At 45.7% G+C, this 19,022-nt stretch overlaps 1 protein-coding gene across 2 annotated transcripts in view; it reads right to left on the bottom strand.

Annotated features, from left to right (window-relative positions):
• Positions 1-19,022, bottom strand: part of LOC147691984 (cytochrome P450 2G1-like) — a 339,761-nt gene that overhangs the window by 130,095 nt on the left and 190,644 nt on the right. For both annotated transcript variants that reach the window (XR_015299981.1, XM_086938274.1), the window contains exon 6: positions 8,636-8,777. Coding sequence is in view for 1 of the 2 variants with exons in the window: in XM_086938274.1 (XP_086794400.1) it covers positions 8,636-8,777 (142 nt within the window). In the remaining variant the exon portion in view is untranslated. The remainder of the gene's footprint in view (positions 1-8,635; positions 8,778-19,022) is intronic.

The following is a 19,022-nucleotide window of genomic DNA, read 5'->3' as shown; positions in this document are numbered from 1 at the left end:
CTAGATAGGAAGAAAGGAAAACGTCCTTTGCTGTTTTCTGGTGCTTTTTAGTCGGGAGCAGTGGGGGTGGTAAGTTTTTCGGGACTTCCGGGGTGGCCTTAGGCAAACCCTCAATCAAGACGGGATACATGCCATTCATGAGTGTGTTTCGCTGTCTGTCTACTTGTTCTAATTTTCCTCGAATACCTTCCTCAACTAATGCGTTTTCTCGAGTCTTTTCAGGCTCCTCCTTATGTTTTTCTTCTAATCTGTGTGCTTTTTCTGTGCGCCTATGCGATTCTTTACGCCATAGTTCAATGGCATCTTTCTGTGACTGCCTGGCTTTCTTTTTCCATAATGCTTCTTCTACTCTCATGATGCAATCTGCATCCCATGTCCCAGCAGCGGGCCATCTCTGATTCTCTGATAGGTCTTTAGTGTAATCCACCCATAAGTCGAGAAATAAAACGGCATCTAGGCCATGCTTGTGGTACATAAAGTACCCTGGAGTGTCCCTAGGTGGAATGGGGACGGCTTCTTCTAGTACCCCTTTTCTAGTTTTTATTTGTCTTAATTTGGAGAATAACGGCATTCTGAAACCTGACTACTTGGTTCTCACTCAGATATGAACACACTGAACATGAACACAATAATCACAATAAAGAAGATCGAACATTCACTCATACCACGACATTTGAATGACACAGTAAAACATGTCAAAGAGAACAACGATAATTATAACAAAACTACTGACTGGGAAAAACTGGATGTACCGCTAAACGGTACATATACACCGTAAACAGTGCAAACTAGATATACTGCTAAACAGTACAGATACACTGCTAAACAGTGCAGACCAGGCTTGTGTACCCAAGCCCGTTTTGACCGGCACAAACTAATGCGCACGTCTAGATGCGTCCCTAGCAACGGTACTCACCGGGAAGCACGGAAACAGAAGGCCTCGGAAACCCTGGACTGGACTGGACTCGGACTGGATTCGGACTCGTGACGCAGATACTTCGGAACTTCGGAACCTGGTGGGCCTCCGTATACCTCGGATCTTGCTCTCTCAGCTAGGCTCTGGTCGGGATCCTCCGCACTCCTCACCGCCTCGTCTGGGTGTCGATCGCAGCCTCAGTCACCTCCGTTGGCCTGAGGGAGATACAGGAAATCCTGCGGGTACGCGTAGTTGTCCGTCCGGCTGTGGCAGGGGGCCAGGCCTGCAACGCACCGCCGGCGTGTGAGATGGGGGAGGGGTCCCTATTCGGGCGCCAGTTCTGTGGTAAAATCTAATTACCCATGCTTAATTTATGCGGTAAAATCAATAAGAATAACTCAGATAAATAAGAGGCAAAATCCGTGATATTGAGGTTTACTCAAAAGGGTTTTATTCCTTAAAAAGGAATTGGGTATTTGGCTCGAGCCAAGGTGGCATACCATTCCGTCACCACATAGGTTCGGGAAGGGACTGACAGACAACATTTTATTGACAGTTATTCATATATATAGTCAATGCATTACAGTAAGACATATGCAGAAGGCGTAACAGCTGAAAAAAGAGATAATATGCTCATACGTAACAGGAAAAGGCGTTGCAATAGGCGTGCATGAAGGCGTGTACTAGAAACGTCATTTATCATGATGTCACAAGTAGGTGGATCCATAAGAGAATCCTGCAGTGTCAGCAGAATTACATGGCAGAGGTGCGCGCGCAGCAGCATGACGTGTGGCTGACGTGTAACTGGAGGGTGAAGGGGACTTGACATTTGGCCCTACAAGTGCAGACATAAGTCTGGGATGTCAGACCAACCTAATCCCAAATCGTATCTGATATCTTATGTTTAAGGAACTGTAGTATCTGGAAGGGAAAGGTCTCTCGGACGAGGGCTATTCTATACTGGTTGTGAGTGCGTGTATAAGCGTCTGGTGTCTACGTGTCTGCATGAGAGGTGAGGGGGCATGGGCCTACCATGGCAACGGAGTCTATGAATTACTTGCACGGAGACAGAAAGGCCGGGCCCATTGCTCCTGCAGCTGGGAGGATGTTTACTTGAACAACGAGACAGGAATGTATTTTCGAGGAGTGGAGCAGATAAATCGAAGGTTGAATACAGTCTTGGCAGGCAGCAGGCTGAGCCAAGCGCCGTGAGCTGCGCAAGAAGTAAGGCAGGGGTCACTGGTACAGAAGCAGACTGGGTTGAGGCCCTCAGAGTCAGAAGGCAGGAAAAAGAGGCTCGATGGCAGAATCAGGGCCTACTTCGCCAGAGCTGAAAAACGTGTAAGGTATACCACAAAAAGACGTTGGCATGGCATATTTAGAAACTGAATATTCAATCCGTTCATGGCGGATCTGAAAGAGGACATGTTAAAGATGGACGCAAATGTATTTGCGTCTTCATAGCTGGCACAGGAGGGAAATTACATGCACTTCAAGCCAGTACATGGAGACGGAGGGGTACGCGTTAGGGAACATTGCTTGTCCAAAAAAATCTATATTTCCTCACGTGGACCCTCCACGCCTAGTGCCGCGCCGCGCTGGGCTGCACGGGTGTGAACCGCACCAAGGTACGCCTGGCCAGGCGCTCCGGTCGCCGCCGGATCATCTCCCGGCTGCCCACGGACATCCTCCTGGGCGTCGAAAGCGATGGCTAACATTCCGCCCATTGAACCGTTTGTGGTGGAGGGTGCGCCCTCCACTCTCGCACCGAAGTGGAAGGAATGGGTGGACAGGCTCTTCATATTCTTCGAGGCCACCAAGGTCCATAAGGAACAGAAGCGTGCCATGATTCTCCATCTTGGTGGCAAGGACATTCACTCCATTGCCCGCACCCTTACGGAGGCAACTCCCAAAACCCACCACACACTAATAAATGCTCTCAATGCGCACTTCGAACCAATGGCCAACCAAGACTATGAACGATTCATTTTCAGACAAGCGCGGCAATTGCCAGATGAATCGCTGGACGCTTACCACTCCCGGCTGAAGAAGCTGGCATTAACGTGTGGATTTCAGGATGTCACGGAAGAGATCAGAGGCCAGATAATACAGGGATGCGCCTCTGCTAAACTACGCGAGAGAATACTGGAGGAATCGGGGAAACCCCTCCCAGACATTCTCACGCTGGGCCGCACAAAGGAGCTGTCCAAGGCCAGGGCAGCCCACATGGAAGCAGCTTTACAGGCCAACATGAAAGTGGAACCGGTGAACAGACTACAAGTCCGCCCACAGCCCAAATGGGCGAAGCGAACAACAACTCAGCAGGGCGGAGCTTCGACGCAGTCATGTGGTTACTGTGGAGGCCCGAGACACCCGGCGCCAGAATGCCCAGCACGGGGCAAAATATGCTCCGGTTGCGGAAAAATGAATCACTTTGAAAAAGTGTGCCGGTCCAAAAAGTTCAGCAAGCCCCGCCAGACAATACATACGGTGGCGGAGCCCGAAGGCGCGGAAGGAGGACCCAGCAACAGTGATATGGACGACGACGAGGAGGAGCGATCCGTACACAAGGTGCACATGATCGGCACGGCCACCAGACGCACCAGGTCACTACCACAGTGCGCGATACAAGTGGCTGATCAGGACTTCATGGCAACAGTGGACACGGGCGCCTCGATAAATCTCATGAGTGCATCCCTCTACGGAGACATGGCTACTCCTCCCAGCCTCCGCTCCACTCCGATCACCGTTTTTGCCTACGGTCAGGACGTTCCCCTCCGCATTCGGGGAAAGTTTAAAGCAGCGGTCCAGCACGGAGACAAGATCACGCGAGCCAACATCTTCGTGTCGGAAGAAGGTCAAGGCATGCTCCTGAGTTGTCGGACGGCAGAAGACTTGGGAGTGGTCTCTTTTGCGTTTGGGGTGCATGAGGAATCGGTGCAACAACTGATTGCAGACTTTTCTGACCTGTTTGAAGGGATTGGTTGTTTCAAGGGTCGGGAAATACACCTGCATGTGGACCCCACTGTTCAACCGGTGGCCCTGCGACACCGGCGGGTTGCGTTCCATTTGAGGCCACTGGTCGAGGAAGAACTACAGAAGCTGGAAGCAGCGGGTATCATTGAGAAAGTGTCCGGACCCACCCCCTGGGTATCACCCATCGTGGTCACAAGGAAACCAAAACAGCCTGGGGCGGTCCGGATCTGCGTGGACATGCGCCTCCCCAATGCGGCCATCAAAAGGGAACGACATATCACCCCCACGATCGACGACCTGATCGGAGAGATGGCCGGGGCCAGGTGGTTCTCCAAGTTGGATCTCCGGGCGGGGTACCATCAACTCGTACTGGACAAAGAATCCCGGAACATTACGACGTTCTCCACCCACATCGGACTGCGCAGGTACACCAGGTTGAGCTTTGGGATATCTAGCGCTGCCGAGGTGTTCCAGAATGTTATCCAAGAACTCATTACTGGCATACCGGGGGTAATCAATGTCAGTGATGACATCATGGTGCATGCAAGAACAATCCCCGAACACAACCAACGCTTGGCGCAGGTGTTCCGCAGGCTCCGCAGCGCTGGACTCACTCTGCACCGAGACAAGTGCGAATTTCTTCAGACCAAACTAGGGTTCTTCGGATACGTGTTCTCAGCCGATGGCGTCAACCCTGATCCCGACAAGGTCAAGGACATCAAGGACGCACCCCCGCCTACCACTGTCACGGAAGTCCGAAGCTTTCTCGGGATGGTAAATTACTGTGGTCGCTTCATAAGAGACTTGGCCAACCTGACCCTCCCTCTGCGTGAACTAACCAAAGATTCCACACCATGGAACTGGGGACCTGAGCAGGAAAGGGCATTTCAAAACATTAAGAGTGCGCTGTCCAGCAACACCACATTGGCATTTTTTGACCCCAGACATTCCACTCTCATTGCGGTAGACGCCGGACCGGCGGGATTGGGGGCTGTTCTAATGCAGAGAGCCCGAGACGAGATAGACTGGGCCCCTGTTGCTTTTGCCAGCCGGTCCCTCACGGACACAGAACAAAGGTATTCCCAAAATCGAAAAGGAGGCCATTGCAATACATTGGGGATGCCGGCACTTCCATTTGTACGTATATGGCAAGCCTTTCACAGTAGTGACGGACCACAAGCCGCTGCTGTCTCTGTTTTCAGGTACCTCCTCCAAGCCACCCCCTAGAATTGAAAAGTGGATATTGCAACTGCAAGAATATAACTGCGCCATCGAGTACCAGCCAGGGGCAAGGAATCCTGCGGACTACCTGTCACGACACCCCAGGCCGGCTACCCCGGAGGAGATGGAGGAAGCAGAAGAGACGGAGGCCTATGTTCAATGGGTCGTGGCCAGATCATGCCCGCGCCCCATATCCCTGGAAGAGGTTGTGAGCGTCACGGCTCAGGATGCCTGCATACAGCGGGCCAAGGATCTACTCCGAACGGCCAACTGGCAGAAAGCCAAGGAGAGCTGGAAAGTACTCACACCAGAGGCCCAGAAAATCATGGACAGTCTGTACCACGTGAGGGCTGAACTGAATGAAGACGCGGCGGGTGCCTTCTGCGAGGGCATCGCCTGGTGATCCCGACGGCTTTGACAGGATGAGTAGTTCAACTGGCACACGTGGGGCACCAGGGGATGGTCAAGACGAAGGCCCGGCTGCGGACAAAGGTGTGGTTCCCGCTCATGGACGACATGGTGGAGAATGTGGTGCGAACATGCACGGCCTGCCAAACCACGGGCGACAGCCCCCGTGAAGCCCCCATCATTGTGGAACCCAGGCCCCGAGGTCCCTGGGAAAGGGTCAGCATGCATTTTGGTAGCCTTCCGGATGGAAGACACACGCTGGTAATGATAGACGACCACTCTAAATATCCTGAGGTCGAAATTGTCACCGGCACCAGTGCAGACTGTGTGATCCCCAAGATAGAAAAAATCGTTGCCACCCATGGAGCCATGAGGGAACTCAGAACGGACAATGGACCGCCATTCCAGGGTCAAGACTTTGCGGAATATCTCTCGTCTCTGGGAACGCGTCACAGGCGCATCACACCGAGGTGGCCTCAAGCCAACGGGGAGGCCGAGAGGTTCATGAGGACTTTAAACAAGGTCATCCGCATTGCGCATGACAAGGGACAGTCAGTGGAAATGGCCATTTTCACGTTCCTCCGAAGTTACAGACAGACCCCGCACTCCACAACTGGGGTAGCTCCCGCACACCTCCTCCTAGGAAGGGTAATAACTGACTCCATTCCCCATCACCCCCAGTGGGCACCTGAAATGATAGATGAACACACAGTGGAGAAGAAAAGAAGTTCTGCATGTGACAAGATCAGCAAGAAACGCCGGGCTGTGGCCCCCCACTTCAAAAGAGGCGACCTGGTGCTCATCAGGAATCGTGCAACTGGTGGCAAATTCAAACTCAATTACGAGAAACGACCATGGCGAGTCAGTGGTGTGAAGGGCACCCGCATCACAGCCACTCGAGGACGAGACAGGGTGACTCGCAATGTGTCTCACTTCAAACTCTATCACCCTTCAAGCAGCGAGCCAAGGCGCCAGCAAGGCGGCGGACAAACCGAAACTGCAACTACGTTGCCGGCTGGTGAATCAACATCTCAGCCCGAGGTCAGGCCACGTGACGAGCATCAGGTTTCTAGCGAAGAAGTGGGCGGTGACACGGAGGCCCTGGATGAGGCCCCAGATCCGGAGGGGGCCGACAGCGAGGCGCCAAGACACGAAGTGGAGGTTGGAACAGAACTGATGACTCATCGGGGGTCCCAACGCCAGCTACGTGACAATCCCACCCCCTCCGGCTGGCTGAGAGATTACTTTACGTAAGACTGTTCTCATTTACATATATGCACGTAATGTTTGAACTGAATGCTCTAGCATTTGAAAGACGCTGAAGGCCTCGGTCCTGATGTTACTAAGACAAAGATTATGGTTAAGATATGTTTGAATGTTTGCAGTTGTTTTTGGTTTTTCCTTATTTTAGGAGGAATGTTATGTTCCTGAAGGTCCGCCCCCGATGTCCCGAGGGACGGACATGTTGGTCATGTGACCGCCCTATAATAAAAAGAGGTCGAGCACGTGCGAGGGCGTTCAGATAGAGACGCGCCGACCGAGCAAGCAACTTTATTCCCAGTGTCTGGCTGAGTTTATTCTAGGGCCACGTGTTAGGACTAGTCAGGATTAGATGCCCCTGAGTGTAGGTCCCAGAGAGATCTCCCTAGGGCCATCCTGCCCCCCCATCACCCGACACAACAGTCTGTTCCTCTTTTTTCAAAACTTTCAGAACCCGTACTCGATGTTATTTTAATTACTCTTGATCTGAAGAGAGATGAGAATATTGGACTACTGAATACTTGAAGCTATGGGGTGAGTGTACTAATGTAGGATGGATATTTAAAATTATGTTGTGACTGCAGAGTGCACATGTGCGAGTATATTCAAATTGTACTCGGTTTTGATTTCGATTACAGGATTTACCGGCAGCATTCTAATAACTGACTGTGTGATACTGAGAGTAAATGACTGTGCGGCGGTAGATATCTTTTATACAGTACTTTATTTTGGTATTATATTTTACACATGCTTGACTACTACTCAGAGGAAGTTTGATAAAGTGTTGGCATTTGTGATAGGGACTTCAGACATGCTATGGATATTTGGTTTGAACTGTAGCGAATAATAGAAATCAGATGACTGATTTAACTGGTTGTTTTGTTGGGGCACCACTGGGACAGGGAGTACTACAAAATTTTGATATTTGTCACTTTAGGAAATTGGTTTATGAGGAATACAGTGGATGAACTGACGATCTTATGTTTATAATTTAGTTACAGAACAGGTGACTGTATTATTATATTTTCTTATCTTATTTTTCCTGACCTAACATGGTGAAGGAACTATTGGTGATGAATCTTTTTTCTATTTTTTCACTATTTTGGGTGAGATTCGAACTTGGGAAGTGGTTCTATTCTTTTCTGGAGCACAGGTTGTTGGTGCGCTATTATTTGTGGTTTTGGATAAATACAATATCTCAACAGATGTAATGGTAATATTGAATGTACATATTAGCGTTGAGTTTCCTTGCTGTTATTTTGGTTGCAGCCCTGAGAAAGTCACTGTGCTCAAATTTAGCACGACGAAACATGTGTTAGCTTTTTTTCTTTGGATGTGAATTTGGAACAATAAATATACTTTGGAATACAAGGAACTTGTGAGCTGGATTTATACGGAAGCAGAATATGAACTGATCATTTGGACTGCGCCAAACGGATGAAAACGTCTCTTAGAAAGTATTATTTTTATGAGGACATTGTAAATATATATTTTTTCTTGGAGTACTCAGGGAGAACATTTTTGATTAAATGGCGAGTTCTTTGTTATTTTTCGGATATATGAGCGCCTTACACAGCACCAGTTGCATTACATGATGACACATTATTTTTTGTCAGGCACAGGGAGATTAAGTGATTTGCCCAGAATCACAGGTTGTTCAGCGTCATTGCCGAGACTCGAACCCAGTTCCCAAGATTTGAGGTGGACCGCCCTAGCCGTTAGGTCAACTCCTCTCCCCAAACTCCTCTCTAAGAAATGTGCTTTCTTTTTTATAAATAAGGTTTTTTATTAAATAACATGTCCTTCATTCAAACATACTGGAATATTTCGGCCCTGTTAATTAGGTTTTCTTACCTTCCACTTCTGGATTCTTCAGGAATATCATGAGCCCATATCTGAGGGTGATACTGACTGTTTCAGTTCCTGCACCAAAAAGGTTCACTGCAGTCCCCACCAAGTTCTTCATGTTAAATTCACTGGCCGGGTTATGTGTTTCCTAAAGAAGAAGCAAACTGTTCACAAGAATCTGAAGATTATTTGGTGGCTGCCTTTTGTGATGTGTATTCTTAGCCATATACAGACACATTTACTAATAAGAAAGCCTCAGAGTACGTATGTTTATTTCTGTGATGGAAACCCAGGAAAAAGTATTAAGCCCAATCAAGAAGCAAAGAAATACAAATGGTTACTTAGGCACACTGAAAAGTCAGGTTGCTTAATGTTTATGGTCGCAGAAACATGCAACTATCTATGAATATTGCCCCAAATTACAAGTTGTGCGGAAAATAATTATTGCATGATTCTAGACGTTGATGTCACTCTATGTGATTGCACGTCTTTCTGCATGCTGAAATATCTGTCGTTAAAATCACATGCGGAACATTTTTTCAAGAAGAACCGCAACTATTTTAACATGAAGAAGTAGCATCAAATTGTACCTCCAGTCCCGAGTAGGTGCAATACAGGTTTGATTAGTAAAAAATAAGTGAAATGCATTGTTAGACCTTCCACCCTTAGGGTGGTCTTTTGCCAACTTTTTCCTGCTTACCTCAACTTTTTGCTGTATTTTTTTGTTGGCCTTAAGGCTCTGAGCACTTCGCAGCTGCCAACTGGTGCTAAAGTGCATGTGCTTCTCCCCTAAACATGGTGACATTGGTGTATACCTGATTGGCATATTTAGTATACCTGTATGTCCCTTTTAAGTCTCCAGCACAGGTTATGCCACCCACACAAGTAGCCTGTCTCAGGCCTGCCATTGCATGGTCTGTGTGTGCAGTTTACAGTCACTTTGACTTGGCATTTAAAACCACATACAAGGCCTTAAACTCTTCTTTTACTACAATTAAGTCACCCCTAATGTAGGCCCTAGGTAGCCCTAAGGGGTTCACTGACACAATATCAACTCCCAAAATGTTGCGATACAAAACTATTGTGACCAAAATATTGATGAAAATAATATCATCATCATATCTTTATAATGGTAATTATTTTTTTATTTTTATATTGATGTAATTCATATTGTTGTGTTAAATATTGTTTAAAAAACATGTAAATTAAATGAATAAATATTAAATAATATAAATACCACTAATTAAAAAAATAGTATGAATATCTTTTTTAACAACTTTAACAAAATTACTAAATTTAAAAAGTTAAACACACATATATAATAGTTAATATATATTTACATACATCTACCTATAAAACAATTTATACATTATTAGTTATAATTTATTTTATAGTTTCAAAATTGTTAAATTATGTTATATTAAAAAGATGTATATATTTACTTACACTAATAAAATCAAAACGATTAAAAACAAACCATTCTAATTAAATAAAAAGTGAAACAACTTAAAATCCGCAATAAATTGTAAAAAATATTTCACACATGAAAAACATCAATAATTAAAAAATATAATTTTAAATCTGGGAACCAAAACAACAGGTGGGAAAGTGATGGATTGCAGAGGAGTAAAATGTACTATTCCCACTCCACTTAGTACAACAATAGAGGAAGTGTTGGATAGAGGAGGGGTAAAATTTAGTATTCCCACTCCAACCAGTACAACAGTAGAAAAAGTGTTGGATAGCAGGGTGGTAAAATTTACTATTCCCACTCCAGCAAGTAAAACAGTAGGGAAAGTTTTGGATTGTGGAGGGGTTAAATTTACCATTCCCACTCCAGTCAGTACCACAGTAGGGGAAGTGTTTTATAGCGTAGGGGCAACATTTACCATTCCCAATCCAATATGTTCAATAGTAGGGAAAGTGTTGTATTGCACAGGGGAAACATTTACTATTCCCACTCCAGTCAATACAACTGTAGGAAAAGTTTTGGATAGAGGAAGGGTAAAATTTACAATTTCACTCCACTCAGTACAATAATAGGGAAAGTGTTGGATAACGGAGTGGTAAAATTTACGATTCCCACTCCAGCAATTAAAACAGTAGAGAAAGTTTTGGATAGCGGAGGGGTAAAATTTACTATTTCCACTTCACTCAGGACGATAATAAGGAAAGTGTTGGATAGCGGAGGGGCAAAATTCACTATTCCCACTCCAGCACGTTCAACAATAGGAAAAGTGTTGGATAGCAGAGGGGTAAAATTCACCATTCCCACTCCAATAAGAGCAATAGTAGGTAAAGGGTTAAATAGCAGAGGGGTAAAATTTACTATTTTAAGTCCAGTCATCACAACAGTAGGGAAAGTGTTGGATAAGGGAGGGATTACATTTACTGTTATTACAACAGTCAGTACAAGAGTAGGGAAAGTGTTGGATTGCGGAGGAGTGAAATGTACTATTCCCACTCCAATTAGTACAATAGAGAAAGTGACAAAAACAACATGTAATAATTCAAAAACAAATTTAAATGGGGGTGTGGCCAACAGCTGAGCAAGATGGCCGCTCACTAGCGCGGCTCCGGCACCCAAACCCTGCATCGTGAACCATCCATAGGACAATCCACTACAGAGAGTTAAGATTTAGTAACCTGCTGCACCAGGGCACACCTGGGTCCAGCCTGGACTGGAAAAAATGAGCTACTGCAGGCCAGAAATCACTGAGTCAGGCCACTACATGGTGCCAGGTGGGCCTCTGCTCTTGTCCAGTCGTGAATAACCCGGTAGTGGTGTGACACCTGCGGCCGCAAAGCAACAATGAGAGCCTGGCTCACTGAGGATGGGCCCAGAACATGGACTCACGGAAAACACTCAAATTGGCCGGCAGAATGAAGGAGATAAACGAACTCGCTCGCTGGCTGGATCCACTCAAGAACGTGCCACTGCATTGCGCCAAGAAGAACCCACCCATCTGGCGCTCTCGGGTTGTATGCGGAGGGACAGTGCTGGTGTTGGGTGCCGGGCCCAGCTGGGGTAAGACAAAGCTGGATCTAGATCGGGCGTGTTGACTGGTGCCGAGCGAGTGAGGAGCAAGTCTGCAGCCTTCCGGCATTGCCGTGAGTCCAGCGGTATAATAGTGCATGTGGGGTCGGCTAAAGTGAGGTGCTTGACTGGCCCAGACAAGGAGGTCACCAAGAGAGCAGTGAACCTTCTACCTAGGGCCACAGAAATCAGTCCCTGTGCAGGAGCCAACGTGGGGCCTTGACATAAGAGGAACAGCCGCAGCTCTAGAACTGAGGAAGCACGCCTAGGGTGGCAGAGAGAGCCAGTAAAAGCTGACAGGCCGAGTAGGGCTTTGCCATTCTGGCCCGTGCAGGTCGCAGTGAGTAACTGGTTGACTTCAGACCCCTGGGTGTTGCCGGGAAACACTCAGGGACAAGGAAATGGCTGGAGGAAAGAGCGGCTGCGCCTCGCTGCAGACTAAGTTTGATAAATATGTGTGGAAGCAAGGAACCAGTGACCAAGCAAAATGCTCTGAAGAAGCACAAAACAAAGACAGGCCATTGTCAAGAGAGGGAAAGAAAGACGAAGTAATGCTGAATGACATTGTGGTTGCAATCACAACGGTGTGCACCTCACTAAAAACCAGGATAGATTCGGTCTCCTCAGAGGTGGCCCGAATCAGGGCAGACATTCGAAACTCACACGCCAGAATTAAAGAGGGGGAGACGACCACCAAGGCACTGAGGTCAGACACAACTTCTCTTAAAAAGCAGTTCAATGAGCTAAAACTAACAACTGAGAGGCTGGAAGAGCGGCTTGAGGACTATGAAGGGAAGGCCAGGTGCAACAACATCCTCATCCTAGGAGTGCCGGAGAGAGCAGAGGGCCCCGCAGCTCATCTCTTAGTGAAAGATTTGATCACTAATCATCTCATGGCTGCGAGCCTCTCAAGCTACTTTTCAATAGAAAGAGCGCACAGGGTGCCGGGGGGGAACCAAGGCCGGGCGCACCCCCGCGGCCCATTCTGGCCCGAGTGTTCAATTTTCGGGACAGAGATGCCATCCTCCAAGCGGCACATAAATCCTTAGACATCACGTTTGAGAACAGCACAGTCACCTTTTTCCCTGACTTCACATTCAAAGTACAACGACAATGCTGAATCTTCATTGAGGTTATGTAGGCCCTCCAGGACAAAGGCAATAAGTATTCCATGTTGTTCCCGGCCAAGCTACCAGTTGAAGCCAGAGGTAAGGCCTGGTTCTTCCCTAGCCCAGAGGAAACATGGGATTGGCTGAAGGGCTGGCAAACATCCAGGAAACGCACACATACTGGCAGGGGTGAGAGGCAGTCCCAGACCCCCGAGCAAGGCGAGACAGACGATAAATCAGACTCGAGCCCGACAGCACAGAAAGGAACATGCGAGACTAAGGGGGCGATTCTGATCTCGGTCGGAAGGGCACCGAATCGGGTTCGACATTAGCGGATCCGATTCGGAGGCTGAATTTCCGTCCGAGTCGTACACGGGTCCGGACGTCGAAGTATGTTGCGAACAAGCGTGAAATCTCCATCCGAATCGTTTACGGGCCCGAACCGCTTCGTACGAATTGGTCACAAGCAAACCGTGGCGCGCAATGATGTTTCACGGCTGAGCTAATACGATGCTCAATTTGGACAGCCGGATCAAGTCGGAGCGTTCGGCTTGCAATAGCTCCCGTAGTTGAACTTTGGGTGTCCGCGTCGGACCCCCTGTTACCCACAGCCTTATTACTCAGACACAGGGGGAGACAAATAGGTCTCCCCAACACAGGCATGTACAGTGCGGATGGCACCGACACGTACCCACTGTAGGGGATGCACTTGTCCAAGACTTACCCATTCAGACAATGGGAGCCCATGACAGGCTCCCATTGACTTCTATGGGAGTCCAACCGAACCGAGCCTGACAGCATACGGCCGCATCGTACTCGCTCGCTCGGACTGCAGGAGTCCGGATGGGTCAGAAAACACCCTGGATCCGGCTCGGTTGGAGTGCTTTCCGACCCAGATCAGAATCAGCACCTAAGTTGTGAACAACAAGGTTCCAGGCAAGGTCAAATCTATAGTGAGCCAGCCTTGAGATCTCTGCATATCAACAAATGTCTAATATTGTGTTTACTGTGTATGCATGTACTTGGTAGAGCTCTAATGAGAAGCAGCAACAAGCGACTATGCAGTCGTACCAGTACTATTTAACAGCTCATACCAAAAGACACAGATGCCGGGAAGGGGTTGGAGCCACAATCCACATTGTTTAGGGGTGGGCGACAGGCACTCTATACTTTTGGTGAGGCGGGTAGTTCTAGATCTGCCATGCAGGAAGGCGGGAGGGGGGGTTAGGTATTAGAAATAGTTAGGGAGGGGGATTGTTTAAGTTATGTTTTAACTCAGCCTTTGCAGTAGGAAGAGCAGAAAAATAGAAGAGATGGTAGATCACATGGAGCAGTGGGCCGTCTCCTGATCCAGAACTCCACAGGGGAAAGGAAATCACACGAGTGCACCAAGACATAGTTATAGACATTACATAGACATACCCCCATGAATAGTAATGGTGGAAGGGAGCTATGATTCCTCACATGGAATGTAAATCAATTGGGGGATAAACTCAAACGAGGAATCATACTCCAATATCTAAAGCGTCAGGGGCCCAAGATCAATCACTGACAGAATATCGAGGAGCTAAATATCGACCTACAAGCATATAAATGACAAAATATCGACTACCATAATATTGAATTTCTATCTACAAACAGGTAAGTACAATAACGAATCAAAATTATCATTGTAAATAATATAGTTGGTAAAAATATCGAATTTTTTAAATGTCTTAAAAGTAATGTGAAATGAATGAAATAATAAATATAAGTTAAACATACTTAGAAATAGTTAGATAAGCTTAACATTAATAAATAATGTATTTAAAATAATAAACATGCATTTTTATTTTTTAATACATATATAGATTAACTTAATAATATTTAAAAAGATTCAATATTTTTAGCGTAGGATAGCGGGAGGGTAAAATGTACTATTCTCACTCCAATGAGTGCAACAGTAGGGTAAGCATTGGATAGTGGGAGGGTAAAAATTACTATTCCCAATCCAGTGAGTGCAACAGTAGGGAAAGCATTGGATAGCAGGAGAGTAAACATTATTATTCCCACTCTAGTGAGTGCAACAGTATGGATAGCGTTGGATAGTGGGAGGGTAAAAATGACTATTCCCACTCCAGTGATTGCAACAGTAGGGAAAGCGTTGGATAGCGGGAGGGTAGAAATTACTATTCCCACTCCATTGAGTGCAACAGTAGGGAAAGTGTTGGATAGCGTTAGGGTAAAGATTACTATTCCCATTCCAGTGAGTGCGACAGTAGGGAAAGTGTTGGAGAGCGGGTAGGAATCATTTACTATTCCCACTCCCCCAAATATAAGAGTAGAGAAAGTGTTGGATAGCGGGAGGATACAAATTACTATTCCTACTCCAGAGGGTGAAACAGTAGGGAAAGTGTTGGATAGCGTAGGGTTAAAAATTATTTTCCCACTCCAGTGAGTGCAACAGTAGGGAAAATGTTGGATAGCGTAGGGGTAAAAATTACTATTTCCACTCCAGTGAGTACAACAGTAGGGAAAGCATTGGATAGCATGGGGGTAAAAAATACTACTCCCACGCCAGAAAGTGCAACAGGAGGGAAAGTAAGGATTTAATATTTAAATAAAAATACAATAATTATAAATACAAATTAAAAAGTAATTAAAATTAAGTACCAAAGACAAAATATTTTATAATTAATTAATTATTAATACCAATACGTATTATTTATAAAAACAAATATCACATATTAATAATTAATTACGACAAATTAATTTTCAATACCAAAAATTAATAAGTAATACAAAAATACCAATTAATAAATAATTTACAATAAATTAATTATCAATACACAAAAATAATTTAAATAATTACCTAATTGCAATGTAACTACTTTCCACCCTATTCCCCATAAACCCACAATACGCTCCGAATAATGAATCAATACAATTAATATAATGATCAATTAATAAAAAATAATTACCAATTAATAAAAAATGATTACCAATTAATAATTAATTAACAATAAATTAATTATCAATACCAATAAATAAAAATAAATATTTACTTGATTACAATGAAATTACTTCTCACCTTATTCCCCTATAAACCCACAACCCGCTACAGAACTAAAATGCATAGTTAAATTAAAAATAATTATTAATTCCTAAAAATTATTATTTAATTTACTATAATTAAATTACTTCCCACCCTATTCCCCTAAAAACCCACAACCTGCTACGGATTTACATTACGCAAAAATTAAATAACATAAAATTCATTAATTTAAAAAAATTCAAACATACATTACAAAAATAATACATACTTTTAACATATATACTAACACTTAAAGCACTGTAAAAAAATCAATATTTTTAACAACTATAATATGTCAATATTACTAACTTCGATATTATGAAAATCGATATTTCTTACTTGAATATCGATATTCTGCACCACTATATTTTTGTAATTCGATATTTTGTCCATTCTATATAAAAAAACTCGAAATTCTGTGCAGTCGATATTTTTTTCTCTCAATATTGTGACTAGTCACCGCCCAAGATAGTCTTCCTGCAGGTGACCCATCTAGTTGGCAACACCTGCAAGCCCCTAATTCATTGGGGATATCAACTCATAGCTCAAGCGGGGTTCACTTCCGATACCAGGGGGACAGAAATCCTTATTAAAAAGTTCTGCACCGTACATGGTTCTTAACAGATGGGTTGATGCCCAAGATAGATTTGCAGCCGCTACGGGTATATGGGAAGGGAAACCCATAAGTTGGATTTCCGTATATGCTCCCCCCACACTGCAGCAGTCCACTTTGGAGCACCTGAGAAAATTAATCCTCAACCTCGCGGTGAATGCCCTGTTCCTTGGAAGTCACTTTAATTTAACACTGGACGGTTTGATGGACAGACGGCCCGCTAGACCAGACCCTCATAAAGGGTCTAGAATGGCAAACTTCCTCTCAGCCCTCGGACTAGTCGATATCAGGCGACAACTTAACCCAACAATGCGACAATACACTTTTCATTCGGGCGCTTACAACACCCAGTCTCTCATTCACTACCTATTCACACACACAATAGATGTTGAGGGATTTGCTGAAGCTAAGTGTCTGGCAAGGGGCATTTTCGACCATTCTTCAGTTCTGGCCCAGATGAGGGTGGACTCCCAGCCCACAAGCACAACCCTCACCATTTGCCCATGAGCATTCAAAATCCCAGATGTCAAAACAGAGTTGCTAAAGGATGTTAATCTGTACTTTGCGGAAAATACTGGATCGGTGGACTCAGCACAATCTCTCTAGGTTCGTTTGGAGCTGTTATAAAAGGTAGAGCTTTAGCCCTGATGGTGGAGCACAAAAAGGAGCTTTCAAAACGCATTGAGACACTGGAGGGAGAAATTCTAGAAACCAAACAAAAACTAAATAGCACAGACAACGCCTCCATTAAACAGACTTTAGATGCTAAAAGGCAGGACTATAAACAACTAATGACAGAGGCTGCTAAATCCAGACAACATTTTTTTAACATAAAATATAAGAAAACAGAGACAGGTCAGGCAAACTGTTAGCTTGAATGGAGAAAAGGGACCAGGCAAGCCGCTGGGTCCACTGTCTAAGGGGGACACTGAGGGAAGAGTTGATCAAAGCCCAAAACATTGCAGAGGCCTTTGCTACCCACTTTGAATCCATCTACGCATCCACCAACAATTCCAAGACGCAGGACTCCAAAAATCTCCTAGCTACAATCCCAGTTACTGTGCACTCCCCTGTGGAGAGTAAAACCTTGGAGGGGATATAACTGATGATGAGCTGCAGGCGGCAATCTGGGATGTATGCTTGGGTAAAGCCAGGGGACCCAACGGCCTCCCTATCAAGTTCTTTAAATTAACAGCCACCAGGGTGACACCCTACCTCCGCGACATGTATTTAGACAGTTATCAAAAAGGTGTCCTCCTAGAGGAGATTACACTGGCATCAATAGTGGTCATTTGCAAACAGGACAAGCCTGTCAAGGAGTGAGGTCCATTCTGCCTCATTTCACAGCTCACAGCAGAGACAAAAATCCTTGCTTGCACACGGTGAGTGGGTGTGCGTCAATGTGTGTGTTTGTAAAGAATACACCCTGGTTAAAGATAGAAAAGTTTCAGTGCTGAACAGGTCGTGCAGATTGAGTGTGTGTACAGAGTGCATGTGTAGATCTATGGGTACTATGCATAGAAGTAACAGTGCTAGACCCAAAGCGTGCTGTGAAAGTACACTGAGGCAGTGTGCCTGCACTGATACATTGTATGGAGTACTCTGATTCCATTTTGGGAAGCCAAGGCCTGCCTGGAAAAAATGAAGAGGAAAGGTATCCCCCTGGGCAGATTTATGCATTGCTGCATTACTGTGGGCTGGGTGTGGACACACTAAAGGGAAAAGGAAGAGGCGTTGTTTACATTTCAAAACACTGCTCTTTGATTCAGTGCTAGGTCAAAAGGAAGGGGTCTGGATACATCCTAGAAAGGAAGATGGGGCTGATAATAAAATCATAAAGAGTAGGGGTGTGGATCTGGGATTATCTTTTTGATGCACACAACACTGTGGCTGACAGACAGGTTTGAAGTCTGGTCATTTCCAAGAATTGTGTTGCAGATAATAAGCTTCGGTCATGCCTTCTGTGAGAGATATCTTTCATGAAGGAAGATGAAAAGGAGAAGTGTCTCCTTAAAAAGAAACAGAACCCCAACATTCAACTTTAAAGGCCCAGACCCTTAATCACATTTGGTGTCTGGAAAAGGACTATAAGAAGGGGAGGTTCTGTCCCCAAGTGTTTGTCACCAGCCAAGCAGCCATATGGGCTGTGTGAGAAGCGGAAGCTCTGTTAGACTTCTGCCTGTGGCCAGGTCTGGGATCAAGGCATGCTAGTATCCCTGCTTGGTGAGGGGACTGCACTCAGGGAAACCAAGACGCCCTGCCCTGGAGCCTGAAGCACCAGCACCTGCCTGCTTTCCAAGACTAGTGTGCCCTGTGAGAAAGAGGAGAGCTTTGAAGGGAGCAACATCCAGTGGGAGGCTCTACAGTGAGAAATCCCTGTGCGAGGTGGGAGGATTTGGCTGAGCACAGAGCAGGTCATCTCCCATGTGCAAGATTGTTTTCAGCAACCCCTGTATGCCAGGAGTGGGCTGCCGCCATGTGATGAACACCTTGCAGGTCTTGCTAACCCTGTCCCTCAGTGCTTTGATGACCACGTACGCCAGAGGAAGGGATTTGCCTGA

The sequence above is a fragment of the Lissotriton vulgaris genome, chromosome 9, assembly GCF_964263255.1.
Source record: "Lissotriton vulgaris chromosome 9, aLisVul1.2, whole genome shotgun sequence".
Lineage (NCBI taxonomy): Eukaryota > Metazoa > Chordata > Amphibia > Caudata > Salamandridae > Lissotriton > Lissotriton vulgaris.
The sequence above is the reverse complement of the archived record's forward strand: the minus strand, read 5'-3'. Positions and strand labels throughout refer to the sequence as shown.